Below are 27334 nucleotides of genomic sequence, written 5' to 3'. Positions count from 1 at the left end.
AACCCCCGTGTGTATGGGGGGGGGGGGGGGGGGCGGGTAGGGGTGACCCCGGGTTAACCCTGTCCTTGCCGGGGGAGTGGGAAAGGGGGGGGGGGTGATTCAGAGAGGCTGAAGCCTCGTCCACGTCCGGGGGGGGGGGGGGGGGGGCGGAGAGGAGGGGAGAGAGAAGGGAGGGGAAGTGTTGAACGGTTTGAGGGGGCAGCCTATTTTGGGGGGGGGGGGGGGGGCAAGTGCAGCTTTTTTTTTTTTTTTGCTTTTTTTTTTTTTCTTCCGTGTTTTCGGCCAGGCGCTGAAATCCTCTTCGGGGGCTCCGTCAGAGGAACCACGACTGGGAGAGTTGGGGGGGAGGGGCATCACAACCGGGACCCCCCCCCCCCAAACCCCCACCCCACACATCCCCCACGTGCCCGCTCCAAACCCCACCCACCGCCGCCGCGGCCTCCCATTGGCTGCTTCACCACCGCACCATCGCGCTCGGCCAATCACCGTGCGCCATCCCGCCGCAGAGCCCGAAGCCTGCCAAGTGCCGCCAGCTGCCAGCCAATCAGGCACCGCCCTCCCGTAGCACCCCCTTCCCCCCCCCCCCTTCCCATTGGCTCGGGGCCGGCTCTATCACCTCCTCTGCTGCCAGCCAATCAGCCGTACGCACCGCGGGGCAGGCAGCCAATCGGGCGTCGTGCCACGGGTGTCCGGGGGCCAATAGGGGCCCCACCGTGGGGGGGGGGGGGGGGGGGGGAGCCCGCAGTGTGAGGGTGGGGCGTTGCTATGGTGACGACAGGCCAAGCCCCCTATTGTTCCCTATGCCGGAAGTGACGTCATGGCTTGTTGCCCACGGCAACAAAACTGTGCTGGGGATGAAGGCCTAAGGCTCATTAAGGACCCTAATTAGCGTGGAATAGGGGAGGTAGGGGCCAGAGGTGGCCCTGAGAACTCCGTAAGAAGGGACCAGAAAGGTCCTGTGGGGTCCTGGGGGGCTCCTGAGGCTCTCTGTATGGGGGTTTCCATACCTGCTGCTGGGGCAGGCTCAGAAAGTTGCTGTCGCGGGGTCCGAGGCCGACAAAGCGGGGGGTAGCGGCGGAGCCGGGCGCTGTGAATGCTGCGAGGACAGTGGGGTGAGGGGGGGGATCTGAGTATGGAACCCCCCTCCCACAACCCAACATCCATACTTACCTGTGGGGCTTCCCCCCACCCTTCCCCACCCCTCCCCACCCAGCTTTTGGAAATAGGGCAAAAAGGAGAGGAATAATGGAAGGAAAAAATAAAACTGGCAATGGGGGGCGGGGGGGCGAGGACGTGCCCAGGGACGGCGATGAGGATGGAGAGGAGGTGATGAAGCACGGGCAGCCGGGCCAGGGGGGGCCACCCTGTCACACCTCCTGTCACCTCCTGTCCCCACAGCCCCCCCCCCCCAGCCTTCCTGGGGTCACCTTGGTGCCACCCATGTCACCGGTGCTGCCCTCAGTCTGTCTGTGCCACTGCCAGGTCACCGCTGCCACTTGTGCCCCCGGCACCCGGGGGGTCCCTGCCCGGCACCTGCACCCCACTGCACTCCATTGCGGCACCCTTGCACCCCCTACCGTGCCCTACAGCTTGCCCCGTGCCCTACAACCACTCCCCTGCAACCCTATGCTCCAAAACTGCCCTCCCATGCCCCCAAAGTGCTCTCTCCTGCACCTCATAACCACACACCCCGAACCCCATAAGTTCCCCCCCCATTGCTGCTCACACCCCATGCCCCACCGTTGCCTCTCTCATGCCCCATCCTTGCCCCCAGTCTCACACTTTCATTCTTCCCACAACCCTCCCTTCACCCCACACCCCATTCCCTCACATCCCATCACTCTTTTGCACCCCATCCTCACCCCTACACTCCCCACCTTGCATCCTATTCTCCATCATACCCTATCTCTGCCTCCCTTGCCCCAACACCCTGCGTCTCCCCTCCCCTTACTCATCCCTTCTCTGCCCCATCCCCATGGCCCGGATCCCGGCTGTGGGTGCAGTGGGGCACAGTGGGGCTCAGTGGGGACGCTGGTGCCGGGACTTACGGGGTGCCGCGGGCGCTCCGCCCTGGGGGGCGTTGGGGGCTTTGGGCTCCGGCGGGGGCAGGGGCAGGGGCCGGGCCAGGGGAGCCCCTGCAGACCCCCCAGCCCGGCCCTGTGCCCCACACGGCTGCAACGAGAACACGGTGACGGGCACCCTGGGGGTGGCACGCAGGGACAAAGGGCGGCACCGGGGACATGGGGTGGCATCGAGGGGGGGGAGTGCTGCATGTGGCATGGGGTCCCCAAACCCAATGGGGAGGGTGACCCCGGTTTTGGGGGGGGGAGGGAACAGCTGTCTTCATCACTGCAGCCAGCAAGACTGCTGGGCTCTCATTTGCACACAGGTGTGGCCCCAGGGCAGCCCCTGCGTTGCCCCGCCTCCTTCCTGCCTCATTTCAATACAAGCTGCCACCTCCCAGCACCTTTCCCCCAGCCCCGCCTGTTTCCTTATTTGCGTACAGACCACGCCTCCAATGCTACAAGCCCCGCCCATCATTTACGTTCAGACCACGCCCACTTGCTTTGCATACAGCCCCCCCATCCCCGCACAGCTTCGCATCCAGAACGCTCCTCCCAGCTCTCATTTACATACCGACCACACCCCCTCCTCCCCCTTATTTGCATACAATGGTCCCGCCCCCCTCGCCCCGCCCACCTGGGGGCCCTGCGCGGCGCCGTCGGCGCAGACGAACTGCACGAAGTCCTTGAGCGAATCCTGCCCGTGGTGGTAGCGGATGGTGGGGTGGGCGAAGTACGGCCCCGACTGGGGCAGGAGGGAGCCCGACGGGAAGTGCAGCGCCGAGGCTGTGGCCCGCGGGCTGCCTGCAGGGACCCTCAGTGCTCAGGGCCCCCCCATCACCTCCAAACCGATCCCACCCATAGGATTTCTCCACCCCGACCCCCTCCCCAAACCAGACAGGTCCCAAAGGGTGAGGAAGATGAGGATGCTGGGCGGATAGGGGGATTTGAGGGGGGGGGGTCCCAATGGGCTCACCGGGGCGGACGCCGGCCAGGACGGGCAGTGGGTGGTGGCCGAAGGCCATGCGGGGGCTGGCGCCGTGCCCTGACAGTGCGCTGCAGAAATCCAACTTCCCCGATTTCTTCAGCGTGGCTGGGCCTGGGGGGGAGAGGTGGGGATTGTGAGGGGCTGCTCCGGACCACAGAGGTGTCCACACCCCATTGGGATACTCCCCATCCCCCTGCAAACTGCACCCCCTCCTGCATGCTGGTGCAGGAGGGTCTGGTGCCCTTGGACGCCTCCATGGCACAGACCCCCCTCAGTGTTTCCCTTTGAGACCCTCCACGGCACAGACCCCCCTCAGTGTTTTCCTTTGGACCCCTCCACGGCACAGATCCCCCTCAGTGTCTATCTTTGGGCCCCTCCACGGCACAGACCCCCCTCAGTGTTTCTCTTTGGCATCCTCCATGGCACGGACTCCTCTCAGTACCTCCCTTTGGACCCTTCTGTAACACAGACCCCTCTCAGTGTTTCCCTTTGGGCCCCTCCGTGGCAATGACCACCTTGACAGCATCTCTCCTCGGGCTCCTGCATGGCACAGACTTCTCCCCTCAAACCTTCCCCCTCTTGTAGCCCACCCCCCTATAATCCCTACTCCCCCCCATCATGTTTCCCCAACATCCCCACAAATCACTCACCGGTGTCCACGTCCCCCCCCCAGGGCCCTTGGCTGCTGCCAGGGGCTGGGGACCTTCCTGGCCCAGGGTAGAAGACATCATCCCCAGGACCCTCCAGATCCCCCTCGTCCAGAGCCTTGGGACGCTTTGGGCCGCTGAAGGGACAGCAGTGTCACCCCCATGGGACAAGGGATGTCACCCCCCTGGGACAGGGGTGGGTGACACCCACTGTAGCAAGGTCATCCACTCACCAACTGGGGGCACGGGAACACTGGGATGTGTGGGGACAATGGGAATGTGCATGGGATCTGGGGGGGGGGGGGGAACAGGGGAAAATTATGGGGTGTCACTAAGGAGTGGACCTAAGTGTGTTGTAGGGGTCCTCATGGAGTTACTGGGGGGCCTAGAGGGAGGTGTGCTAGAAGCTATGGGGTTGTTACAGGGATCCTGGGTGAGTACTGGGGGGCCCTGGGGGAGGAGTATTGGGATTCTGGGAGAGTACTGGGGGCCCTGGAGGAGGTTATGAGGGTCCCAGGGGTGGTGCTGGGGGCTCTGGGGGGCTTAAGAATGTCCTATGGGGGTTTTGGGGGAGGAGGGGGGTCCTGGGGAAGAGTTACAGGGGTACCTGGCAGTGGGGGGCCCCAGAGGCCGGCGGCCGAGGGTGACGGGGCTGATGTTGTAGTAACCCCCCGGGCTCTCCAGGTCAGCCAGCGAGAAGTTGGGGCCTGACGCCGTAGCCACAGGGGCTGGGGGACATGGGGGAGGTGGGGAGACTTGGGGACAACGTGCATGGCGGGGTGGGGGGTGGCACAGGTCCCACATGGGGGCCTCTTTGTGCCACCCCTCCATCCCCACCTCCTTTGCGTCCCTCCATCCCCACTTTCCTCCGATCCCCCTCCATCATCCCATGCCCATTTATGTTCCCCCTTTCTGTGTCCCCCATCAAGTTCCTACTTACTCTGGGACACCCTCACCAGCTCCGTCACGTTCCAGACACCTGACGTCACGAAGCAGTCCTGGAAGCTCAGATGCCCTGAGGAAAGGAAAAGGGAACGCTGGGACACGGGGTGGGAAAACCATGGGGATGGGGGTGACAGAAGGAGCTGGGGGGGTGGGGGTGGCACTGGCACTCACCGTTGGGCAGAGGTTTGATGTCTGCATCGCCCTGGGGGTTAGAGCTGTCAGATTGTCCGGAGTCTGTAGGAGAGAGAGAGGTCAGAACCACACCCCCACTAGACTGCCCCAGGCCCCTGCTGTCCCTGTGTGCCCCCCTAGACAGCTGTGACACCCCCGTGTGACATCCATGTCCCCACCAGCCACATTCCCATGGGGTCACCTGAGGTGAACATCCGCTGTGACCTCATCTGTGCCTCTCCCTCACCCCAGGGACCTCCCATATATACAGTACCCCATCATTTGCCCCCCAAGGGTGCCTCCTCTAACCCCCCGCCCCTCAAAGAGCCTGGGAACCCCTCAGGCTGCTGATGGGGGACCCAGCAGATAGGGGGTGCTCAGGAAGCCAGGCAGGGCTGTAGGGCTGGCAGGGGCTGGGCCAGGCTGGGGGGGGGGGGCTGGAGGCCACTGTGGGGCTGGGCTGGGGGCCAGGAATGTGCTGGCCCCCCGCCAGCGGGCAGCACCAACAAAGCGGCCATTGTCTGTGCTGGGCGGGGGAGTTGGGTCCCCCCCCTTGCACCTCCACCCCCACAGTAGGGTGTCCCCCCTGCACACCAGGGTCCCCCCCATCCCCCACCATTATGGGATCCCCCCCTCCCCCAAATCCAAGCTCTCAGCCCCCTTCCAACTTCAATCCCACCCTATCTCAGATACCAGGGTACCAAACAGAAGAGGGAAGGCAGAAGGATAGGACCCCACCCCACCCCCTTCAGCCACATCCCCCGTGGGGTCAGAGGTCAGCAGGGTGCCCGCCAGGTTGTGACCTCTGTGCAAGGGGACACGTGGCGGACGCGTGCCACACACACAGCTGTGTTCCCATCCCCTGGCCTCAGCGACTTAACCCCTCCCCACAACCTCCGTGGGTCTCAGCGTCCCCTCCAGGGCTCCCCATCCCCAGCATGGGGTCCAGGTGCTGTGGGGCAGCTGCACCCCAGGCCCCCTCAGAGGGATTGCCCCCCCCCACCCCATGCACACCTGCGTCCCTCAGACTCAGCTGCACTGGGGGGGTTGGGGGGGGGAGGTTGGGAAGCACAGCAGTGACTGCGCACACAGCACTCATGCAGAGACCCCCATCCCCCAGGAGCTACGAGTCCACTTGCACCCCCGGAACCACACTCACACCTCCCCCAGACCAAATCCTGGAATATTTGGACCCCCCTCAGTGTGAGGCCAGAGCCCCTTGGTGGGGGGATTGGGGGCAAGCATATGCCCAGTTCTCTGAAGTGCTGAGCTGCTGGAATCTAGGAGTCCTGGGAGCAGACAGGTAGGCACAGGGGATGGGGGGGGCACCACGGCTTGGGAGGGGCACTGTGGTACAGGGGTGTTATTTGGGGTGAGGACCTGCTGTATGGTTTAGGGTGGGCTCCCATCACACGGCAGGGGTCCCGGCCACAGAACTGCGGTGCCGCAGAGCGTTTCGGGTGCCAACAGGCGCTGCCATCTTACATGGGGAGGGGGTTGGCACCGCGCCCCCCCCCCCCCCAACCAGGGCCTATAGGAGCCAAAGGGCCCCCAGCAAAGGAGGGGGATAATAGAGGGGGTTGGGGGGGGGGTTCCGGGGGAGGGGGAGGCCAGGGCTGTGCACAGGGCCTCATGCAGCGCACGGGGGCACGGTGCCAACCGGGGCCATTTTGGCGGCGCTGGGCAGGAGCTGCGCTTTCGGGGCTTTCAGATTTCCCTGGCCTTGCCCAGAGCGGGGGGGGGAGCGCAGGGATTCCCTCCCCAGGGACAAGCCCCACTTTGGTGAGTAGATTTGGGTACGGTGGGGGGGAAGCCCTGCACAGGGGGGTGGGGCACAAACCATTCACACTCCCCTCCTGAAGCACAGGAGAAGCCAGTGTGAAGCACCAACAGTGACCCCAAATTATTCATTCCAGCCCCAAAACTCTGACCTCCCACCCCCCCAGGCAGCAGGATACAGGTGTCCAGGCAGGGAGCGCGGCAGAATCCTGCCACGCAAGCACACGTGTGGGGGCTGTGCCCATGTGCCCCTCACACACACATGTCCTCTGCACTCCAGAGACAAAGGCACCTGTGTGGCACGCAAGTCTGGCACGGCTCAGCTCAGGGCACGGTGCTCAGCTCAGCACCGCACAGCAGTGCTTGGTTCAACACGGTGTTCAGCACAGGGCACAGCAGTGCTTGGTTCAACACAGTGCTCAGCTCAGCATAGTGCTCAGCTCAGGGCATGGTGCTCAGTTCAGGTCACAGTGCTCAGCACAGTGCACAGCAGCACTTGGTTCAACACGGTGCTCAGCTCAGAGCATGGTGCTCAGCTTGGCACAGTGCACAGCAATGCTCAGTTCAGGGCACGGTGCTCAGCTCAGGGCACAGTGCAGAGCAGTGCTTGGTTCAATACAGTGCTCAGCTCAGGGCACGATGCTCAGCCGCACTTGATTCAACACGGTGCTCAGTCAGGGCATGGTGCTCAGCTCAGGGCATGGTGCTCAGCAGCACTTGGTTCAACATAGTGCACAGCTTGGCATGGCGCACGGTTCACGGATTGGTCCATGGCACTGAGCTCAGTATGGTGCACAACCCGGATCGGTGCACAGCACACAGCTCAGATGAGTGCACGGATTAGCACAGTGCACGAAGCAGCTCAGCAGAGAGCTCAGCAGGGCAAACACCTCACATTGGTGCACAGCTCAGCCCCATGCCCGCTCTGGCACCGTGCTCGGCACGGCTCGGCACGCCGCACGCACTTTGGCACGCGGTGCCGCTTTGTGTGAAGAGCTTGGGGGCCGCAGCCCCAGCTCTGCATGGGCACAGGGAGGGGGCTGCAGGGACAGGGACCCTCTTAAGGCCCCCACGGCCAACCCCGAGGCTGCGTGGCAGCAGCACAGCCATCGCTGAGCACTCGAGGAGGGGAAAAGGGACGGAACCGGGAGCTGCCGGGATGTCGTTGGCTACCTGCAGCCCAACCAGGCGCCGCGTGGGGCTCCCAGCACAGCCAGCCCCCAGAGCCCCCCACTCACCAGGCGCCTGCACAAAGAAGGCCAAGTAGAGATCGAGCTCCTTGATGGTGACTCCGATGTGATGGGGCTGCACGCAGAGCCCGGGGCTGGCGCACTGCGGGGCCTTGGCCAGGCGCTCGCCGTCGGTGCTCTCCAACGGGACGCCCTTGAACAGGATGACCATCACCAGGTCCAGCCTCCACACCTTGTCAGCCTGGCGCAGGCAGTCGATACGGCGAATCTTCCCCTTCTGGTCGGGGTTGGAGAGGACGCAGCAAGGCGCCTTCTTGCCAGTGACGGAGAGCACGAAGTCCTCGCGGCACTCGGGCCGGATGTCCTTGCGTAGCTTGGCCAGGAGGCGTGAGGCCCATTTCTGCTTGACCTCGGGCTTCTCGCCCAGCAGCTCGTCCTTGACGGCGCGTTCCTCCTCCTTCGACATCCTCTTCTCGTGCTTCTTGAAGTACTTGCGTTTACGGGCCTGCAGGTTGAACCAGGTGTAGGAAAAAGCCCGAACGTGGGGCAGCAGTGCCTCGATGAAGGGGTGGAACTCATCCTGCAGGGAGGGGAACGGTGTTAGAAGGGTGAATGGTCCCAGCAGCTCCACTCAGCTCCGGGAACAGCCCCGGTGTCACCACGGCCCCGCTGCATCCCCATCCCCAGGGACAGCACAGACACACAGACACTGCAGCTCAGCCTCATCCCAGCCCTGCTCAGGCCTCGTGCCCAGCCCTGGGATCACAGGGACATCCCTGAGGAGCTGCTCAACCCAATCCCCAGCATTGCCACCTCTCTCCCATCTCTGCTCTTCATCTCAGATGCCATCCTTGCTCAGCACCCCCGGTCACCATCTCCATTTTCCTGGTGCTGCCAATCACCATCCCCATTCTCGCTGTTTGCTCCCGCTGCCACCACTCACTGTCCCCGTTCCCAGTTCTGCTGATCCCTATTCCCACCCCTATCCCCATTCCCATCACCAGTTCCACCGTTCCCATACCGTGTCCGTGCTCCCAGTGCCACCAGCACCCGGTCCCCGTCCCCGGTGCCACCATCCCTGTCCCCATCCGTACCATTGCGGCGCATCCCGGCTGTGGGCAGCTGCCAGTCGAGCCCCGGCGGGGCAGAACCGGGAAGGAGAGGGACAATAACCGGGGACGGGAATGGGCGGAACAGCCCTGGGAGGGGTGGGGTGGGAGGTGGGACCACCGAGAAGAAGAAGTTAACGGAGGAACGGGGCGGGCACCGGAGCGTCCCCGGTTACCGGAGGAGAAGGGAGAGTCGGCGGCTGGCAGGCACCGACCCAGGGGGTGGGAAATGGGGGGGGAGGGTTAGGGGCCGGGCACGGGGCACGGAGCCGCACGCACCGGAGAGCCCCAACGCAGCCCCGCACCGCCGCCGGGCGCGGAGCGCGCGGAGCCGCCGCGGCCCCTTTTGGCACCGGGACCGGCGCGGCTTCGACCAATGAGAGCTCAGCGCGCGGGGGGAGCTGCTTCCTCATTGGTTGAGCCGAGGGGGGGGGAGGAGGGACCGGTGAGAGGTGCTGGGGGGGGGTTTGGGGATGGATGGAAGTTGGGGGGGGGGCGGATCGAGGAGTTCGGGGACGGGACGGGACCGGGCGGAGCCGGGAAACTCCGCGTGCGGAGCCGAAGCCACGCTGTGTGAGGAGGGGACGGCAGACCCCGCACTTTTTGAGGGTGGGGGTCGCGTGAGGACGCGGGGTCCCCCCCCCCCCTTCCAAACGGTCCCGCGCCCTTTCGGCACGCCCTTTTTTTTTTTTTTTTTTTTTTTTTTTTAAGGGGGAAAAAACCCGGATTTTGGCTGCTTTCCCCAACCCCGGAGCGGCCCCAGCGCGCGGCGGTGCGGAACGGCCCAAAAGCTCCAATTCTGCCCTCAAATCCCCGCGCAGCGCTCGGAGCCAAAGCCCCCCCCCTCAACCCCACCCCCCCGCCGTAATTAATTCCCTCTGTGCGAAGGGGAAAAAAAAAAGCAACAAATTTGGGAGTTACGGGAGCTGGGCTGGAGGGGGGGGGGGGAGGCAACCGACCCAAAACCGACGGCTTTCACCCCAAAAAAGCATGGGGCTTCGGGGGGGGGGGGGGGGGGGCACGCTATCCAGCCTCTTTTCCCCCTCTTCTTTATTTATTTATTTTTTTCTTGGCAAAAAGCTCCAAATCAGCACCGTGGGGGACACGAAGAAGGGCCAGCCGGGTCCTTTCGCTCTCTTGTAGGGGGGGACACGGAGGGGCCAGCCGGGTCCCTTAGCCCTCTCGGGGCGGTGACAGCAGTTGGGCTGCATCAGCACAAAGGTGTGGCTGGGATTTACGGACCCCTCCCTGCCACCTCCATCCCCCCTTGGCTGCTGCCATCCCAATCCTGCCCATCTCCATGCCATCCCCTCCTCACCACGACCACGAGGACGGCATTGAGGGGGGCACGGAACGACCCAGATCCTCGATCCTGGGACCCCCGTGGCCGCCTGGTTTCGGAGCTGGCTTTGATTCGGGGCTGCACCGACAGCTCCGTGTCCCCTCCTGCGCGCTGGGGCCGTGCCAGGTGGCCGCGGTGCCATGGAAGGATCTGGAGCTTCCCAGCCGGTTCCACCCGCACGCCTGCGCCCTCTCGCCCAGCAGTGACAACGATGGGAATGGTCTAGGGGTCCCCCCTTATGCTGGGGTCTCCTTTGGGGTGCAGCTTGGTTGCAATTGGCTGCGAGGCCCCGCATTGAGCTGCAGTCTTTGGGCGAAGCCACGTTGCCGCGTCCGCAGCTGTAAGAACCCGGCAAAGCGCCAGCGCCCGGCTGCGGCGGAGGGGGAGGAGGAGATACAGCCAAAAAAACAGGGAGATGGGGGGGGGGGGCGGGTGGGGGGCAGAAAATAAAATTAAATTCAATAAAAAACGAGAAAGGATTAAAAAAAAAAAGACAAAAAAAAAAAAATCGCAGCCCCCCCCCCCCTTTTTCAACCCCGTGCTGCGCCCGCCTTCGTGCACCGCTGCCAGCAGCCTCCCCCCCTCGGCCCCTCAGCTTCTCCGCGAGAGAAAATAACCCAAAAAGCAGCCAAAAATCCCCCCCTGCCTGCGGCCCCTTCCTTCGGGGGCTGCCAAACCCCTTCCCCAGCTCTTCCCTGAGGTTGGGGGAAGCTCGGGTAGCCCAAAGGGATGGATGAGGCAGGAGGGGGACAGGGAGGGGGGTCCAAGGATTGCAGGTGGCCACGGAGGGGACGCGGGGACATCGCCCGTCTGCAGCCACGTGGAGGGCCCAGAGCAGCTCGAGGGGATGTGGGGATGCAGTTTGGCACCACAGGACCTTAGAGCCTACTCCCCCCCCCATCCCCTCCCCATGGCCTCCTGCCAGCCCGGGCCGGGGGGGCCCCATGGTACTACGGCGGCCAAGAAAGCTTTTTGTGGCACATCAATAATTCAGGGCTTCCCGACCCCCCCAAGCCTGGCGGAGGGCTTCTCTATTATTGATGCCCTGCAGCTTGGGGGGGTGGGGGGGACACAGCTTGGCACACAGTGCAGCACACGTACAGCACCCCCAGCCCCGTGCCCACGCGTGTTACCACCACCCCCACCCCACTGTGGGCACCTCGCACGTGGCGGGGGGAAGGGGGGGGGGCCTCCCTAATGCCCTCCCAGCAGCGATTGCATCAGCCGTGGGCACGCGTGGGGCTTGCACACACGTGTGGCAGAGCCTCGGGGACACACGTGGGTACTTGGGGGGGGTCCCTAAGGTCATCACATGTGGGCACGTGGAGAGCACACACTTCAGAACGCACTGCGGGACACGCAGAGCACGCAGCTGCCACGTGTGCACACTGCTCCGTTACATACATGTGCACACTGCTCCGTTACATACATGTGCACACTGCTCCGTTACATATGTGTGCACACCCGGTACATAAAGTGCATCCATGAGTGCTGCCATGCCCTGCAGCACAGGGCACAGAGCTGCTGAGGGGTTTGGGCAGAGCAGGGAGGGTTCGGTGTACAGAGGGGGAAGGATGATGGGTATGGGGGTGCTGCTCCTATTTCCTCCTGTGTTTTGGAGAGAAAATGGCCACGGGCACTTTGTGCTGCCTGGTTTTGTCTGGCCGTGTGCTCGTTCACCCTACTGAGGGCTGCGAGGCAGGCAGGATGCCCCATAGAGCGCTGCTGCAAGCCCTATAGGATGCTGGGAGATGGGCAGAATGCCCCATAGAGCGGGCTATGAGGTGGGTTTAATGCCCCATGAGGGGGCTGGTATCGCATTGCATGAGGGCAGAAAGCAGCTTAGTACAGGGACCACCCTTTGCCCACCTCTGTGGTACCACAACAGCGCACAGAGTGCCCGGATTTGCCCTACAGGAGCGGCACGTGGGGCACATCCCTGCTATGGGGTGGCGAGGGCACATTCCCAGAGCTGTGGGTTCACTGAGAAGCAGTGATGGGAGCCGAGCTTGGGGTGCCCACAGTAAACCAGCAGGGCCCGGCGGGAACAGCTGCTTTACGTGCCAAAATCCATGCCAAAACCCCATGGAACGGCCCCAAAACCGCCCAGAAACAGCCAGAGGGATGGGAGAGATGGGCGCACACGCGTGTGCAGGTGCTCACAAACGTACAAGGGGCACACATGAGCGTGCAATGCTTGCGTGCAAGGGGGGAAAATGAAGCCGTGCCACAGGGCCGCAGCACTGCAGATGTGCAAATAACCATGCCCAGGTGTGCCCTTGCTGCAGCACAGTGGGCAGGGGCACACGCATGTGCAATGCTGCGCTCCTGGCGCGTGCACACGCGTGTGCGGGGCGGGCGCCGAAGCTGCGAGAAGCGCCTCTGGCTGCTGGCCCAGACAAAACCGGCCGCCAAAACCGCCCCGAAAAGCGGGAGAAAAGGGCAAAGGGAAGGGAGGGTGTGTGGGGGGGGGGGAGGGTTGAGGGGGCAAAGCTAAGTGAGCCCCGAATGTGCTGCAGGAAATAGGGGGTGCAGGAGACTGGGGGGGAGGGGGGTGGCTGGAGGAGCCCCCACTGCAGTGACAGCCCCGGGTTGGGGTTATTATGGGGGGTAATTAATGGGATTTGTATTCTCCGCAGGACCGAGCCTGGAACCCCTCCAGCGCTGCGTGTCCCTCTGCCCTATGGACCCCTCCCCTGCTATTGGGGCACCTCTGACTCCACTCCCACCTCCGGACGGAGCCCCCCCCACCTCCCCGCAAAAAATAAAAAAAGTCTGGGAATCCCCGCTACGATCCCGACCCCCCCCCCCCCAAAAAAAAAACACCGCTGCAAGAAATCGGAACCGCGGGGCGCTCCGTCATCCACCGGGCAGCACCGGAGCCGCTCCGCTCCACCCGTTGGCGATGCGACGTCCCGGGAGCGACCGCAGCCCCTCGGGACCGGAGATAACGGAGCTGCAAACGGGACGGCGGCCGCGGAACGGCACTCGGTGCCCACCCACGAGGTCCCGGCGTCCCCCAACCGCCGTTCCCCACCGCCCCGCAGCTTCGGCCACCTGCGGGATCCCCGCCGGTACCGAGCGCTGGAACGGCGCCGCCGTCAATCCGGCACCGAAGTCGTTCCCCAGCGCTCCCATCCCGCTTAGAACGACCGCAGTCAGTACCGCGCCGCGCAGCCGAATCCCCGCCCCGCGGTACCGGCGCCCTCCCAGCCCCGGTACCGGTCCCGCTTTGCCCGGTACCGGCCCCGCGCCCCCAGCCCGTACCTGGGTGAGGCAATACGGGGAGTACATGGCGGCGATGTCAGCCGCGGCGGGGCATGGCGGGCAGGGAACCGGCACCGGGACCAGGACCGGAACCGGGAGGGCGGCGGAGCGGGGAAAGTTTGGCCGAAGTTCGGCGCCCGCCGCACTTTTGCCGCCGGGAAGCGCCGCGTTGGCCACGCCCACCGTTAAGCCACGCCCACAACCACCAGGCCCCGCCCACACCCGACAGACCCCGCCCGCAAAGCATCCCGACCACGCCTACACGCCGCGTGGACACGCCCCCTAAGCCCTGGCCCCTCCCCCTTGGCGGATGAATGGAGCGCGGGGGGGCTTTGTCCCCTCGGTGTCCCCGCGGTCCACATGGCTAGGGGACCCCGGCAGCGGCGGTGGCACCGTGGGGACGGCCGGCAGCGGCATCACAGCGGCATCTCGGTGCCACCACGGGGATGTCACCGACAGCGGCGGTGTCACGACAGTGCCATCACAGCGGCAGTGTCGGTGCCAGCGGCAGTGCGGTGATGGCGGCGGCGGCACCTCATCTGTCATTCCGGCTGCAGCCACGTCCCTCCACCATCTGTCACCGCGCGGTGCCAATGCTGGCACTGCTGCTCGCACCCCTTCGCTGCCGGAGGCGCTGAGCTGCCCGTGGGGGCACAAAGCCCCCCCCCCCAGGGGGGGGACCGCGCACCAAAATGAGGAGAAAGTAGCTCAGAATGGAGCGCACCCCCAGCATAGGGGGACACACGGGGTGGTGCCCCCCCATCCCCCTCCTTTCAGCTGTATGGAGAGGCAGATGGACGGGAGCTGTGAGCACACGCGGTGACATGAGGTGACAGCACGACACGCAGTGACAGCCAGGACGCATCACGACACGCTGCGATATATCGCGACACGCCGGGATGTCAGGTGTGACATTAAGCGAAACGCCGGGCTGCACCGCCTGCTCCCACCACCCCGGGCACTCCGAGCCGCCAATGAAGCTTTGAGACCCCCAAAGGTCCCGCCGGGTTCGGTCATAGGGAGAACAAAGCTGGCCAATCGCAGCAGCCCCAAAATCCGCCAAAAGTGGCCCAAAAAGCGGGCGGTGTTCCAGCTCCCCTCCCCCATCCCTCCAACACCTGGGGCTGCTGGGGCAAGGAGGGGGGGGTAAGCGCGGGGGGGGGCGGAGGCCACGGAGAGGATTTTGGGACAATTTCGGAGGATTTTGGCTCGGCGTTGGGGCGCTTTTTCACCGCCCGCCGCCGCCTGGAAGCCATTAGGCCCCCCCGGGGGAGGGCAGCGCTGCTCCGCCCCCCCCAACCACCTCTGGGAGGGCTCGGGGGGGGGGGAAGGGGGGGTGGCTGACAGTGGCCTATGTTGGGCCCGGAGCCGCTCTAATGAGGCTCCTTAAAGAAGCCACCCCTTCCCGCAGCCCCCCGCCATTTCCCCTTCTCAGAACTCCACACTCCTTACTCCCACCCCCCCCATCCCGTCCGGACCTCCCGCGCTCCTCTTCCCTCCTTCCCCCTCCCATCCTATTTTTCAGCCCCCCCTCTCCCCCAAACGTCACCTCCTCTTTCCACTTCCGCCCGCGCCTTCACTCACTTCCGTTCAACGCCACTTCCGCCCATCTCCCTCCCATACAAACGTCACTTCCGCTCATCTTTTTTTTCTTCATGACGTCACTTCCGCTCGTCGCACAAGATGGCGGCGGTCACAATGTGGTGTTTGCGGTTGGGCCGCGCTCCGTGGGCCTCGGGCCCGGTTCGGCTTTACCGAGCGGCTCCTCTACGGCTCCGCTTCGGGCCTCCGCCCCTCACCGACCCTGAGAATCAACGCGAGGCGGCGAAGCATTTCGGGCGGCTCGGGGCGGCCTCGGGAGTGGCGGTGGAGCGGCTGTGGCCCAGCCCCGAACGGTTGCGGGAGATGGAGGAGGAGGAACGGGAGTGGTGCCCGTCACTGCAGGAGATGGAGGCGGCGCTGGAGCGGAAGGAGCGGGAAGAGCGGCGGCTGCGGGAGGAGAGGTGGGGGGGGGGGGGGGGCAACGGGGTGAAGGGAATTGGCACCGTGAAAAACTGGGGAGAGGCGCAACTGGGATGGGAGTCCCTTCTTGGGTGGGGGGCCCTGAATGACAGGAGCCGCTCTGAGCCCCCTCCCCCCCACTATGAGGCTCCTTAAGGAAATCGCCCCTTCCCATAGCCCCCCCGCCGTTCCCCCTCAGAACTCCACACTCCTTACCTTACCACCGCCACCCCCGGTGTGTGTGGGGGGGAGGCTTTTGGAGCAAGTGGTGGCACCGGGGTGTGAGGATCCCCATCGGGGGGAGCACCAGAACAGAACACCTTTGGGGAGCAAAGGTAGGGGAGGATGTGGGGTGGGGGCGACTGAGGGTAAAATGAAGGAACTCCTTGTGGGGTAGAGCCCTGAGATAGACACTGGACAGGGGGGCTTAGGGTGGGGGTGGGGTTTATTTGCTGTTTGTTCCCGTTGCCCCCCTCTTATCTCACACACACCCCCGTCCCTTAGGGAGCAGTTGGTGGCACGCAGCCTGGCAGCCATGCCTGCACGCATTGCAGCGTGGCGGCTGGAAAAGGAGCAGATGAGGGAGCGGAGCCGGCAGGATGCGGCCCGGCGGCAGCGGCTGCTGGCAGAAGCTGCAGAACGTCTGGGGACCCCGGCCCGGCCCGGTGATCCCCGGGTTCAGGCATTGATGCAAGACTTAGAACGGGAACGGCGACGCCAGGAGAAAAAGCAACGGAGGCAACAGCACGAGGAAGCAACCCGCAGTGCTTTGGCTGCTGCTGAGGCTGCTGCTGCATCACAACCCCCCCCTGGGGTTCCTGAGAACCCCCAGTAAAGCCACCACCCTAAAACAAAGGTGGGATATGGTTTGCTCACCTAAAACTCTAGAAAGGGACTCGTGTATTCAGCATGAACTGCTCTGACACGGCCCCTCTACCCATTCCCCCCCCTCCCCCCAGGAAACACACACTAAAACCACAATGGGTTTAAAATTCTGCATTTAATCTCTTCCCAAGCTGGGTTTGTCCCATGGTTCTGCCCTCCCAAGTGAGGAGGAACAGGGAGGAAAAAGGAGGGTCAGGGAACAGGGATGGGGCCACCCAGAGCACACCCGGCCTGAAAGGCAGCAGGCAGGATCTGGGGGTGCACAGCCATCACTGCCCCTCTCTCTGGGGGTGAGGATGGGCCCCATTGGGCCCCGCCCCATCCCAATGTCCCCTGAGGGCAGAAATCTAGGGGGGAGGAAGGGGAGTCCTGTGTCCCCCCACAGGGTGGGAGGAATCCACCCCGGGCCCCTCAATCATCATCAAAGTTCTGGCTGAGCAGGAAGTTGGCTGCCAGGTTCTCGTTCTTCTCACAGGCAAAGTAAGCCTGGATGACCAAACTCTCGGGGAAGCCCAGTGCCTTCAACTGTGGGCAGAGAGGAGATGAAGGAAAGGATCGTTCACTCTGGTCCTACTGACAAACAAACACAGCCAGATTCCCCTTCTTTCACCAGAGGGGTGATGTTCCAGCAGATCCTTGCATGTGTTCTAGTTCTCAAAAGCATGTCTATTTTTTTTTTTTTAATATCAAAATCTCAGTATTCTGATCAGGTACTAATCATGACTGGATAACAGTTAATCCATGCTAAATGCAGCATAATTCCTAAAAATAACAAGACGGCTTGGGTTTCAAGGGACCTTATAGCCCCTGTTCCATGAGCGTTAACAGCGCTGAGATCAGAGCATCAGGCTCCACAGCTTCACAAAAAACATGTGAATTTTGGAATCTTGAAGCCTGCCTCAAACATAATGACAACTGCAATTAATTCTGTCCCTTAATGATAGAGACAATTTTCATCTCTCTGTTCACTCTGGATCCTACTGATGACTGTTAGGTGGCAGATGCCCATATAGGGGCTCACTTACCCTTTCTATGGCTTCTTTTTCCTGAGGCGTCACTTGGATGTAATTCATCTGGGGGGATTCGTCCCCAATGGCCCCCATCTCCCCCTCCAGGTCTCCCAGCTCCCCCAGAGGCTCGTTCAGCATCTGGATGAACTGCTCCTGGTGCTGGCTGATTTGCTGTAGGGGGCAGGTGGGGTGAGATGGGGTCATACCAGAGCTGGGGGGAGGGAGGGGGGTCCAGAAGTACCTGCAGGAGCTGTGGGTTCTCCTGGCCCAGCTGCTGGAGCAGGGCAGGCAGCAGAGCTGGGTTCTGCTGGATCACCTGTCGCATGTTCTGGAACTGGGGCTGCTCCCGCAGGAACTCCAATGGGTTCTCCCCTGTGCAAGGAGGGGATCAATCCAAGCCACACCCCCACAGCAAATTTCCATGCCCTGGGATGTGTAGCCAGTGGGACACACATAGAAAGGGGCCACTCCCACCCCAGATGAGCTACTGGAACCAAATGGGGGCGGCTGTGCCAGGCCACATCTTTGGGGGGAGAAGGTGCTATACTGAGTACCAGGAAGTACCAACCCCCAAAGGACTTGCCCCCCAGGGCTGCAGTCCACCCACAGCCCTACCCATAAGGCAGGTCCCACTGAGGCCCCACCTTACTGACCTTCAACCTGTGGCTGCTCCGGGGCTCGACTCTCCTGCACAGGTGGGCGCTCAGGTTCAGGGCTCCCTGGGATGCCCTGCAGCACAGAGGGGTGAGTGGGATCTGATTCTCCCCTCACCTGGGGGTTATTCCCTGCTGCTCCCCCCCCCCAAACTCAGCATCACTCTCACCGTCAGCAGGTATTCAACAGCACGGTGGGGATTGTTGTAGCTGGCACGCAGTGCAGCCACCACCCTCTCCCTCTCGTAGCCCATCGACATGATCTCTGTCAGCATCGTCTCGTACTCCGAGCCCGTCACTGCCAGGGGAAGGTCAATGCCAGCCTCCACGGGGGGGCCCAGACCTACAGCTTTCCCCTCCCTCACAACTGCTTCATCTCATGCTCAGCAAAACCATCACTGCTCCACCAAAACCCGTCTGTCTTCCCACATCCTGCACTGCAGAATCTCCACTTGCCTCCCCCATAACCCCTCCCAAGATACCCCCGTGTTTCTGTCCCCACCCAAACCCCCCCCCCCCAATTCCCCCCACTCCATATTTCCCCCCACCCCACACACTCCCTCCACCCTTAACCTTTCCATCCTCCAACCTCCCTCTCCCACCATCCCACACCCTCCCCCAGTCCTGGTGACCCCAGTGGCCCAACACCCACCGAGGGTGGAGGCGGCGTCGGCCGAGCGCCCCGCACCACGTGGGGGGGGAGCAGAACTGCAAATTCAAGAGAGAGACATGGCAGCCAGGTCCTTTGTGAGAGCTCTGGCAGTACAGCAGCCCCCAAGTTCCTACCCATCCTCCCCCCTTCAAAAAAAACCCCTCAGTGACACCTCCACTCCACCCCTCCTCCTGTGGTCCCATCAAGTACCATTTACTGCCGCCCCATTCTATATCTCCCTATGGTTTTTATCTTTTTTAGGTCTCTTCTAAATTCCCTCTGTGGATGAACTCAATTCTTCCATGCCCCCCATCTCCACAACCCTGTTTTCTTTCTTCTCTTTGCCCCCCCATCCCCAAAACCTCATCAACTAATACAAGCAAACATACAGAGATATTCCCCCAAAACGTATGACAACCCAACAGCCTTCCTCCTCTTACCCTGTTGTAGGCTCCGTGAGGGTGAGTGGGGGGAGGTCTTGGGGGGGCTGCTCCTCACTGGGGGCAGCTGGTGGGACAGGGGTGGTGTCAGCAGCAGGGGGGGGCCCTGGGGTTGGGGTGGGCTCTGAGGTGGCAGCAGTGGAGGCTGCAGGTTCAGGCGCCGCGGTGCCCAGTGATGCCTTGGCCTGCAGGGGGGGAGGTAGAGGAGTGAGTGGATAAATGGGACAGAGGTGTTCATTCTGAACATGAGCCAGCAGTGTGCCCAGGTGGCCAAGAGGGTCAACGGCATCCTGGCTTGCATCAGAAACAGCATGAACAGGGAAGTGATTGTATCCCTGTACTCAGCACTGTGTCCAGTTTTGGGCCCCTCACTGCAAGAAAGACACTGAGGCCCTGGAGCGGGTTCAGAGAAGGGCAACAAAGCTGGTGAAGGGTCTGAGCACAACGGGGCCTTATGAGCAGCGGCTGGAGCTGGGATTGCTCAGTGTGGAGAAGAGGAGGCTCAGGGGAGACCTTATTGCTCTCTATAACTACCTCAAGAGAGGTTGTAGTGAGCTGGGGGCCAGCCTCTTTTCTCATGTAACAGTGACTGGACCAAAGGGAATGGCCTCAAGCTGCACCAGAGCAGATTTAGGCTGGACATTAGGAAATATTACTGCTCCAAAAGAGTGTTCAGGTGCTGCAATGGGCTGCCCAGGGAGCTGGTGGAGACATCGACCCTGGAGGCGTCCAAGGAACGTTTGGATTTTGTGCTGAGGGACACGGTTTAGTGAGAGATACCAGTGATGGTGAATGGTTGGGCTGGATGATCTCATTGGTGTTTCTGTGTGATCCTGAGCTGAGGGGCGCAGGGCGGGGGTCGCACCTTGGTCACCATGACGACCACGAAGTTCTTCTCGTCGATGCGGTACTCGCAGATGGGAACGTCATCACTGAGAATCTTCCCGGCATAGATGAGCTTCTGACCCGCCACCGGGAACGCGTCACTACCCTTCTCCGCCTCGATCTTCTCCTTCAGCGCCCGCACCTGGGGGGTTGGGCCCGCACCACCGTTCACCCCAACGCCCGAGGCCCCCCCGCCCAACCCCGGGCCCCGCTCCGGCTCCTTGCAACCCCCCGAACGTCGCCCGGCCTCACCGTCTCGTGCGGCTCCATGCGGATTTTGAACGTTTGCTGCTGCAGCGTTTTCAGCGTCACGGTCACCGCCATGGCGCGGCGGCGGCGAATGCTCCCGGCAGCTCCACAACATGCAACTCACGCCGCCGCCATCTTACGCGCCCCGCTACTTCCGGCCATGTGATTCGCGACCGGAAGTTACGTCATACCGCGAATGGCGCCCTCACCCCCACCTTTAACACGTGACGGAGGACGTTTCGAACACGTGACCCGCCCCCTCCAAGCGACACAAAATGGCGGCGCAGAGAATAGGGTGGGGGGGAGGGGAAATGGCGCAGAGAGAACGCAGCGCAGCCAAATTGGGGGCCGAGACGAGCTTTAATTTAATAGAAATCGGAACGCGTCACCCGTACAGTCACGTGCGGCCGCAGGAGACGCCCCCCCCTCCCTCCCCACCCCCCTCCAAAACAACCCCCCCGCGGCACCGGGCCCGGCCCTCGGCCCGGCCCTCCCCCCCCCGCCGCTCCCGGCCCGGTGCCGTTCCTGAGTCCTCGGTCCCGGGGGGCGGAACCGGCGCCGGGAGGGGGGGGGAGGGACCGCGGCCGGGACGCCCGTAAAAAAACAAAGTCCAGGTCTCACAGAGACATTACACGGGGCCGGGGCCGGAGGGGGGCTTACAGCTCGTCCTTGGGGGCCCCCCCGGCCTCCTCCTCCTTTTCAGCCTCGTCCTCTTCATCCTCTTCTTCCTCCTCTTCGTCCCCATCACCATCCTCGTCCCCTTCTTCCTCTTTCCGCTGCTTGTCCTCCTCCTCCTGCTTCTGGCGCTGCTCCTCATCCTGCTGCTCCTTCATCTTCCTCTCAGCCTCCTGCAGGGGCCAGGAGATTCAGCAGAGCTCCCACTGCTCCCCCCCACCCCCCTTCCTGACCTCCTTCTCAGTACCTCAGTGACCCCCTCAATATCTCTGCATCATCCCTCATATCCTGGTGGCCACCCCCATCCCCACCCTGTCCCAATGCTGTAACACAGCAGCCCCCTCCCCCATCCTCCCAGACACCTCCATCCCTTGCTGCCCGCCTCCCCCCACCATACCTTGGTGGCCCCCCAAGTCTCATTGCCAAACTCCTCAGCAAACTTCTCATCATCGGTGATAAGGAAGTTGTCAAAGATGGTTCCAGATTTCACCTACAGAGCAGGCAGTGCTCAAGGGCAATGCACAGAGGGTTGTGCTGCCACCCCCACCCTGTTCTCCCCCTCTGCCTACCTGCCAAAGGTCGAGGCCAATGACCCCAAAGCTGTCATAGGCATAGAGGCTGGGATCAGGGGTGTACTCAGGGTTGTCAATCTCAGGGTGCACCCATTTGCCCTTGTAGTCAGGGTTGTCAATCTGTCGGGGTCTCCACTCGCCCTGGGGGTTTCACATGGGGTGGTGAGGAGGGGGTAACAGCCCCCCTCGTTCCAGAGACTCCCATTTAGCAGGGGAGGGAGCTGCACCTTATACTCAGGATTCTGAATGACAGGGGGCTCCCACTCCCCATCCATCTCTTCATCCCAGTCTTCTGGCTTCTTGGCATCAGGGTCAGGGATGTGTTCAGGTTTATCCCAGTCCTGAAGAGGGCAGCAAAAGGGTTCAGTGTACTGTCACAGCCGCACCCCCCCCTCTCCCCCCCCAACCCCCAACAGCCCCCAAGCTGCCTCCACCTCAGGTTTGGAGTCCTCAGGGTCATCAATCTTGGCACGTTCATCCCAGTCATCGGGTTTCTTGGCCTCAGGATCCTTGATCTTCTTAGGAGGCAGGAAGTCCCAGTCATCCTCCAGGCTCCCTGATTCCACCTTACTGTTGTCAATCTTCACCTCATAGGTGTTGTCAGGGCGGACGATAAGGGTGTAGAGGTGGGTGAACTCATCATCCTGCAGGGGGCAGATGCTCAGCAAGGCTGGGATGTGACCCCCAGCTGACCAGGCCCTCCTGCAGCCCCCAACCCACCTTGCAGCGGATGTCCTTGTTGATAAGTACATTCTTGCCTTTGTAGTTAAAGATAACGTGAACCTTCTTTGTGCCGGGTCCGCAGATATCAGGGCCTGTGAGGGGACACAGGGAAGTTAGGGAAAAGAAAACTGACACTGCCAGGGGGACACAGGGGGTGAGCAGAGCCGCACCAAACATGATGTTATACTCAGAGTCGCCATGCATATCCTCCTGGTTCAGGCTGGCAGGAAAGAGCTTGACATAGCCACCACCACAATCGATGTTCTGCTCGTGTTTGACAGTGAACTGCACCACCAGCGTCTTGTCCCGATTACTGAAGGGCTCGAAGCGGGACGAGAGGGCATAGAAGCGTGCATCCTGGCTAGTCTGGATCCCTGGGGGGAACCCAGAAACTGTCCTGAGCCAATATCCCCCAAAGTGAGCAGCAATGGCCCCCCCCCAGAGTCAGAGGGAGTCCTCACCTTTATCCTTCTCAGCGTCACCGTAGAACTTCCCAGCCGTGAGAACGAAGCGGCCGTAGTCTGACTTGTGCTTTGATTCCACCCACCGCTGGGTCCATGAGTCTGCAGGAGGGAAGCACTGAGCACCCTGTGCCCCCTATTGGCCTCCCCCCGCTGTTAGGGGAAATGGCTTTGCCCCTCCCCATGGACCGGAAGTGGGGTGGCCTACGGCCACCTGCATGGCCCCACCTGCACCTCCAATGTTAAGAGGGAAGCCTTTTACCCCACTCCTCACAGGGATTTCCCCCCTCCAACCGGGAGCCCCTCTCAAGGGCAGCACTGAGGCTGCACAGGTGCATCTTGTTGTACGGCTGCAGGACTGGGGCTCACTGCAGAAGGCCCTTTCTATCCTTTTCTCTCTCGTGGGTGCGAATGCTAAACCACAACGTTTTTACCTCTAGTGAAGAGCTCCCATCCTTTGGGGTAGGGAGGAAGGGGCACTCCTCACAGCCCCCCAGCCCTTTGTCTCCCGGCCCAAGCAAGCCCCACTCCCAGGAGAGGCCTCTTATTTTACATACCCCTCTTAAATCCCCAAACCCATTCCCCCTATATTCTCCCTGTGACCCCCACCCCAAAACCACTCCTTCCCCCAGGCACCACCCCTCTCCCCACACCCCCAACCTACAACCCAGGGGGGGCCTCAAGACCCCCCCTCCCCTCCCCCCCAACTTATCATAGGCCCCTCCCCATTTCAGCATCCCCTCCCCCCATCTCCTCCTCTCCCCCCACCTCCCTCACCTCCATCCGAGAACTCCTCCCGAAAGAACTGGGCGGGCCCGGCCGCCGTCAGCGCCAGGAGGGCACCGAGCAGGAGGCAGAGGCGGCTCATGGCGGCGGTCCCACAGCCCAGCTACTCTCACACACTCCCTCCCAGCCCGGCGGCGCCCGGCACTGCGGAGGGGGCGGTGGCAGCGACCCCCTTTTATCCGCTCGCAACCCTTTGTCCCGCCTCCTTCGCTACCCCATTGGTCCGACCCCGCGCTGCGCCCGCTCCCATTGGCCGCCCGCCCGCTGGCCGGCGGCGGCGGCGCCCCCGAACGTTTGCGTCCCAGATGGCCGCTTCCTATTGGTTGAGCGGAGCGGCCAATCGGGAGCGACCACGCGTTCGGAGGGAGACGCCCCCCCCTCCCCACCTCTCGCGCGCGCCCTCAGCGCGGGGCAACGGCGCGATCACGTGGGACAGCGATCACGTGGCCCGGGGGTGGGTGACAGGAGGGGTCGGGCAGCCCATAGGGACACCGCGGGGTGGGTGGGGAGCTGCGCGGGTCCTGATATGGATCAGTGATGTAACAGTAGTGTCGTAAAAACCGATGATGTCATGACATCTGCTGACGTCGTATGGAGCAGTGATGTCATGCGCCCTCATTACGTCACGTTGTGGCTGTGTTAATAAAGGGGGATTAATGAAGCCCCGGCGATTCCCTGTGTGCTCGGGGGGGCGGGTGGAGAGGAGGGCTTAGGTGTTGCCACGGTAACGTGACAGCCCGAAACGGGGCTGTTGTCATGACAATGTGCGGCTGTCATCGGGCTGTTGTCAGGGCTAGAGGCCCGGGGACACCTGGCTGCAAGGGGAGAATGGGAAGCTTGGGATAATGAGCTCCGAGATAAACGCCCAGCTCCCCATGACGTCACTCCTCGCTCTCATTACGTCACAGTCCCCTCGTATCGCCCTGCGGCCCCCTTTCTCCACAGCGCCGCGCGAGGCTCCTCCCGCCGCACTCAAGATGGCGCCGCCCCTAGCAGCAGATCTGCAGAGGAGCACTTCCAGGTGACCGCGGTAGCACTTCCGGCAGCCGCGATGTCGCCCAGCGTGGCCGAGCAGCTCCTGCAGCGTTTGGAGCGGACGCCGCCGGGTCCCGAGGGCGGCCTGTGCAGCCTGGAAGCGGCCGCCGCGCTCGGTCTCGACCATCAGACGCTTGTGGGAGCCGTCAAGAGCCTTCAGGCGCTCGGGGAGGTGCGGGGCCCGCGGGGGAGGACGGGGAGTGCGGTCAGCGCTGGTGCTGCTGCTCGTGCACGATCCTAATGTCGTATCCTGGCGCCCGATCCCTGCCCCGAAATTGGTGCTGCCATCCTGGCGCTACGATTTCCATGTCTGATCCCGGTGCCACCTCGCAGGTGATCGAGGCAGAGACACGTGCGACCACACGCTGGGAACTGAGTGCCGAGGGTGAAGAAGTGCTGCGGGATGGCAGCCCTGAAGTGCGGCTCTTCCACAGCGTCCCCAGCGAAGGGCTGCCCCAAAGTGACGCCATGGTTAGCACTGTGATGGGGGGATGTGGGGGGGGGCTTCGGGAGCACCGCGCATCTCACACGGCCCTCACCGCTCTCCCCTTCACCCCACAGAAGCTGCCCGGTGCCCAGGTGGGCTTCAGCAAGGCCATGGCCAACAAATGGCTGCGCCTCGACAAGGGGGCACCTGGCGGCCCCCGAATTTTCCGTGCCGTGAGTGCCCTCCCCTTGCCCCCCTCCCATCCCACTGGGTGGTGGACTCTGACTCTCCTGGGGGTGTTGCAGGTGAGCACAGTGCAGGATGTGGTGCAGAACAGCCTGCGGCAGGTGCAGGAAGGCAATGGTGACTCTCTGTCAGAGCGCGAGCGCACGGATCTGAAGAGAAGGAAACTGCTGCTAGAAGTGTGCGTGGGGATGGGGGCAGAGCTGGATTGGGGGGTGGGAATCAGGAGCACCCCATCATCCTCTTCAACTCTAAATCCTCTTCAGCACTCTCAAATCCTACTGGATCCGCAAGGGCAGCGCCTTCAGCACGGCTGTAGTGCGGCAGGAGACCGACCTGACACCAGAAATGATTGCCACGTGAGTCTGGGGGGATGCAGAGGCCTCTCCGTGACCCCGAACCCCCTTTCCTCCCCCCCCATGACTCCCTCCCCACACATCCCTGCAGGGGCTCCTGGCGGAAGCTCCCCTTCAAAGCCTACAACTTCTCAGCACTGGGGCTACCCCCCACCTGCGGCCACCTGCACCCCCTGCTCAAGGTGCGCTCACAGCTCCGCCAAATCTTCCTAGAGATGGGGTGAGTGGGGGGAGAAACGCTCAGGGAGGGTGGGGGGGACACACAGTGGTTCCCCCCCCCAGTGACACCCCAGACTCCCAGGTTCACAGAGATGCCCACAGACAACTTTGTGGAGAGCTCCTTCTGGAATTTTGATGCTCTCTTCCAACCTCAGCAGCACCCAGCCCGAGACCAGCATGACACCTTCTTCCTGCAGGGTGGGTGCAGAGGCCGGCGGGGGGAGGGGGGAGTGCACACACACACACACACAGAGTCAAATCCCCACTGACCCCCTCATGTATATACATGTCCTCCCCCAGACCCTGCTGAAGCTCCTGAGCTGCCCGCCGGCTACATGGCCAGGGTGAAGAAGGTTCACTCGCAGGGAGGCTACGGTTCACAGGGGTGAGCGCTTTGGGATGGTCTGGGGGATTAAGGCTGGTTTGGGGTCCCCTAAGTTGATCTGAGCCTCCTCCCCTCCAGCTACAAGTACGAGTGGAAGGTGGAGGAAGCAAGGAAGAACCTGCTGCGCACACACACCACGTCTGCCAGCGCCCGTGCGCTGTACCACCTGGCTCGCCAGGTGAAGCAAGGACAGGGGAGCATGGGGGGAGGCTGTTTACCACCACCTCTCCTTCCAGTTTCTCACCTCATTCCACCTCCCCTCCCAAACATCCCCTATTCCAGGGTAAGTTCACTCCTGTAAAATACTTCTCCATCGACCGGGTCTTCCGCAATGAAAGCCTGGACGCCACACACCTCGCTGAGTTCCACCAGGTGGAGGGGGTGGTGGCTGATCGTGGGCTCACCCTGGGCCACCTGATGGGCATCCTTCAGCAGTTCTTCACCAAGCTAGGTATGAGGAGAGCACGGGGGCAGCTGGACAGGGGCTGGAACACTCCCTCACTGTTATCTTCCCCTAAGGCATCAGCAAGCTGCGTTTCAAGCCAGCCTATAACCCCTACACAGAACCCAGCATGGAGATCTTCAGCTACCATGAGGGTACGGGGACCCTGAGAGGGGTGGGGAAGCCCTGAGGTGTGCTTTTGGGGTGGAGGGTGCTTGGCCTCTCTCCTATGAGGCTTGGGGCAATGGGACACACCTGGGGACCTGTGACCTTCTACAGAGTATGCAGAAATGTGGACAGTAACAACTCTGGGGTGCTCTGGTGGTGGGGATCACCATCTCACCATCACCCTTTTGGGGTGGGGGCCCCACCCTTCTCATTCCATAGGGTTGAAGAAATGGGTAGAGGTGGGGAACTCAGGCGTTTTCCGTCCTGAGTTGCTCTTACCCATGGGGCTGCCCGAGAGTGTCTCTGTCATCGCCTGGGGGCTCTCACTGGAGCGGTGAGTAAAGAGGAAGTGGAGGGAGCCCCAGTGCTGGGACATGCCCTTCTGAACCCCCCCCTCACCCCAATCCTCCTCCAGCCCCACCATGATCAAGTATGGCATCAACAACATCCGGGAGCTGGTGGGGCACCGTGTCAACCTACAGATGGTCTATGACAACCCCCTGTGCCGCCTCGATTCCTGAGTCCTGAGACTGCAGTCTCACAATAAACTTTCTTTGTGCAGCTGG

General features: G+C 62.6%; 5 protein-coding genes across 12 annotated transcripts; 2 read left to right on the top strand and 3 right to left on the bottom strand.

The window, feature by feature from the left end:
- Nucleotides 1-230: 230 nt before the first annotated feature.
- Nucleotides 231-15180, bottom strand: NFIX (nuclear factor I X). Of its 7 annotated transcripts, none has more exons than XM_031614206.2 (10): nucleotides 13502-13664; nucleotides 7832-8363; nucleotides 4815-4877; nucleotides 4639-4713; nucleotides 4306-4426; nucleotides 3702-3835; nucleotides 3040-3162; nucleotides 2701-2760; nucleotides 1008-1096; nucleotides 231-328 (listed from the first exon to the last, which is right to left on the bottom strand). In XM_031614206.2, the coding sequence occupies exons 1-10, from the start codon at nucleotides 13526-13528 to the stop codon at nucleotides 314-316; spliced, it is 1239 nt and encodes a 412-aa protein (XP_031470066.1). In that variant the 5' UTR covers nucleotides 13529-13664; the 3' UTR covers nucleotides 231-313. The 7 variants fall into 7 exon arrangements, with proteins under 7 accessions (XP_031470066.1, XP_031470064.1, XP_089984705.1 ...); XM_031614204.2 differs by having other exon boundaries at nucleotides 246-328; nucleotides 2701-2867; XM_090128579.1 differs by lacking the exons at nucleotides 231-328; nucleotides 13502-13664 and adding an exon at nucleotides 15051-15180 and having other exon boundaries at nucleotides 722-1096.
- Nucleotides 15151-16483, top strand: GADD45GIP1 (GADD45G interacting protein 1). Its single transcript, XM_031614212.2, has 2 exons — nucleotides 15151-15504; nucleotides 16007-16483. The coding sequence occupies exons 1-2, from the start codon at nucleotides 15185-15187 to the stop codon at nucleotides 16335-16337; spliced, it is 651 nt and encodes a 216-aa protein (XP_031470072.1). The 5' UTR covers nucleotides 15151-15184; the 3' UTR covers nucleotides 16338-16483.
- RAD23A (RAD23 nucleotide excision repair protein A) lies at nucleotides 16484-20461 on the bottom strand. The gene is made up of 9 exons (XM_031614211.2): nucleotides 20280-20461; nucleotides 20008-20169; nucleotides 19143-19327; nucleotides 18703-18758; nucleotides 18221-18348; nucleotides 18051-18126; nucleotides 17639-17769; nucleotides 17413-17568; nucleotides 16484-16912 (listed from the first exon to the last, which is right to left on the bottom strand). Exons 1-9 carry the CDS (start codon nucleotides 20349-20351, stop codon nucleotides 16799-16801), a joined length of 1080 nt encoding a protein of 359 aa, XP_031470071.1. The 5' UTR covers nucleotides 20352-20461; the 3' UTR covers nucleotides 16484-16798.
- A 258-nt stretch (nucleotides 20462-20719) lies between these two features.
- On the bottom strand, nucleotides 20720-23659 carry CALR (calreticulin). The gene is made up of 9 exons (XM_031614182.2): nucleotides 23485-23659; nucleotides 22708-22809; nucleotides 22417-22620; nucleotides 22244-22338; nucleotides 21958-22167; nucleotides 21751-21864; nucleotides 21521-21664; nucleotides 21349-21441; nucleotides 20720-21124 (listed from the first exon to the last, which is right to left on the bottom strand). Exons 1-9 carry the CDS (start codon nucleotides 23573-23575, stop codon nucleotides 20933-20935), a joined length of 1245 nt encoding a protein of 414 aa, XP_031470042.2. The 5' UTR covers nucleotides 23576-23659; the 3' UTR covers nucleotides 20720-20932.
- A 621-nt stretch (nucleotides 23660-24280) lies between these two features.
- On the top strand, nucleotides 24281-27329 carry FARSA (phenylalanyl-tRNA synthetase subunit alpha). 2 transcript variants are annotated; one of them, XM_031614180.2, is made up of 13 exons: nucleotides 24283-24700; nucleotides 24862-24999; nucleotides 25090-25188; nucleotides 25261-25379; nucleotides 25465-25557; nucleotides 25646-25774; nucleotides 25856-25971; nucleotides 26074-26158; nucleotides 26237-26336; nucleotides 26441-26609; nucleotides 26678-26755; nucleotides 26988-27102; nucleotides 27184-27329. In XM_031614180.2, the coding sequence occupies exons 1-13, from the start codon at nucleotides 24545-24547 to the stop codon at nucleotides 27287-27289; spliced, it is 1503 nt and encodes a 500-aa protein (XP_031470040.1). In that variant the 5' UTR covers nucleotides 24283-24544; the 3' UTR covers nucleotides 27290-27329. The 2 variants fall into 2 exon arrangements, with proteins under 2 accessions (XP_031470039.1, XP_031470040.1); XM_031614179.2 differs by having other exon boundaries at nucleotides 24281-24700; nucleotides 25090-25379.
- Nucleotides 27330-27334: the final 5 nt, after the last annotated feature.

The sequence above is a fragment of the Phasianus colchicus genome, chromosome 34, assembly GCF_987193195.1.
Source record: "Phasianus colchicus chromosome 34, bPhaCol1.hap1.1, whole genome shotgun sequence".
In the NCBI taxonomy this organism is placed as follows: Eukaryota; Metazoa; Chordata; class Aves; order Galliformes; family Phasianidae; genus Phasianus; species Phasianus colchicus.
Note: the sequence above shows the minus strand (reverse complement) of the source record. Positions and strands in the feature narration are given on the sequence as shown.

Coding starts and splice junctions, on each gene's coding strand:
- NFIX (XM_031614209.2), bottom strand. CDS start 13,528: ATGTACTCCCCGTATTGCCTCACCCAG. Junction 3,836..4,305: donor CTGGGGCCCCCCACTGCCAG/GTACCCCTGTAA, acceptor CTGTCCCTTCAG/CGGCCCAAAGCGTCCCAAGG. Junction 1,097..2,700: donor GCGCCGCGCAGGGCCCCCAG/GTGGGCGGGGCG, acceptor CTGTCCTCGCAG/CATTCACAGCGCCCGGCTCC.
- GADD45GIP1 (XM_031614212.2), top strand. CDS start 15,185: ATGGCGGCGGTCACAATGTGGTGTTTGCGGTTGGGCCGCGCTCCGTGG. Junction 15,505..16,006: donor CGGCGGCTGCGGGAGGAGAG/GTGGGGGGGGGG, acceptor CCCGTCCCTTAG/GGAGCAGTTGGTGGCACGCA.
- RAD23A (XM_031614211.2), bottom strand. CDS start 20,351: ATGGCGGTGACCGTGACGCTGAAAACGCTGCAGCAGCAAACGTTCAAA. Junction 18,759..19,142: donor CTCACGGAGCCTACAACAGG/GTAAGAGGAGGA, acceptor TTGAATTTGCAG/TTCTGCTCCCCCCCCACGTG. Junction 18,127..18,220: donor CTGTTGAATACCTGCTGACG/GTGAGAGTGATG, acceptor TCTGTGCTGCAG/GGCATCCCAGGGAGCCCTGA.
- CALR (XM_031614182.2), bottom strand. CDS start 23,575: ATGAGCCGCCTCTGCCTCCTGCTCGGTGCCCTCCTGGCGCTGACGGCG. Junction 22,810..23,484: donor GGAGGAGTTCTCGGATGGAG/GTGAGGGAGGTG, acceptor TCCCTCCTGCAG/ACTCATGGACCCAGCGGTGG. Junction 22,339..22,416: donor TGAGTATAACATCATGTTTG/GTGCGGCTCTGC, acceptor GTCCCCTCACAG/GCCCTGATATCTGCGGACCC.
- FARSA (XM_031614179.2), top strand. CDS start 24,545: ATGTCGCCCAGCGTGGCCGAGCAGCTCCTGCAGCGTTTGGAGCGGACG. Junction 25,775..25,855: donor CAAATCTTCCTAGAGATGGG/GTGAGTGGGGGG, acceptor CCAGACTCCCAG/GTTCACAGAGATGCCCACAG. Junction 25,972..26,073: donor TGACACCTTCTTCCTGCAGG/GTGGGTGCAGAG, acceptor GTCCTCCCCCAG/ACCCTGCTGAAGCTCCTGAG.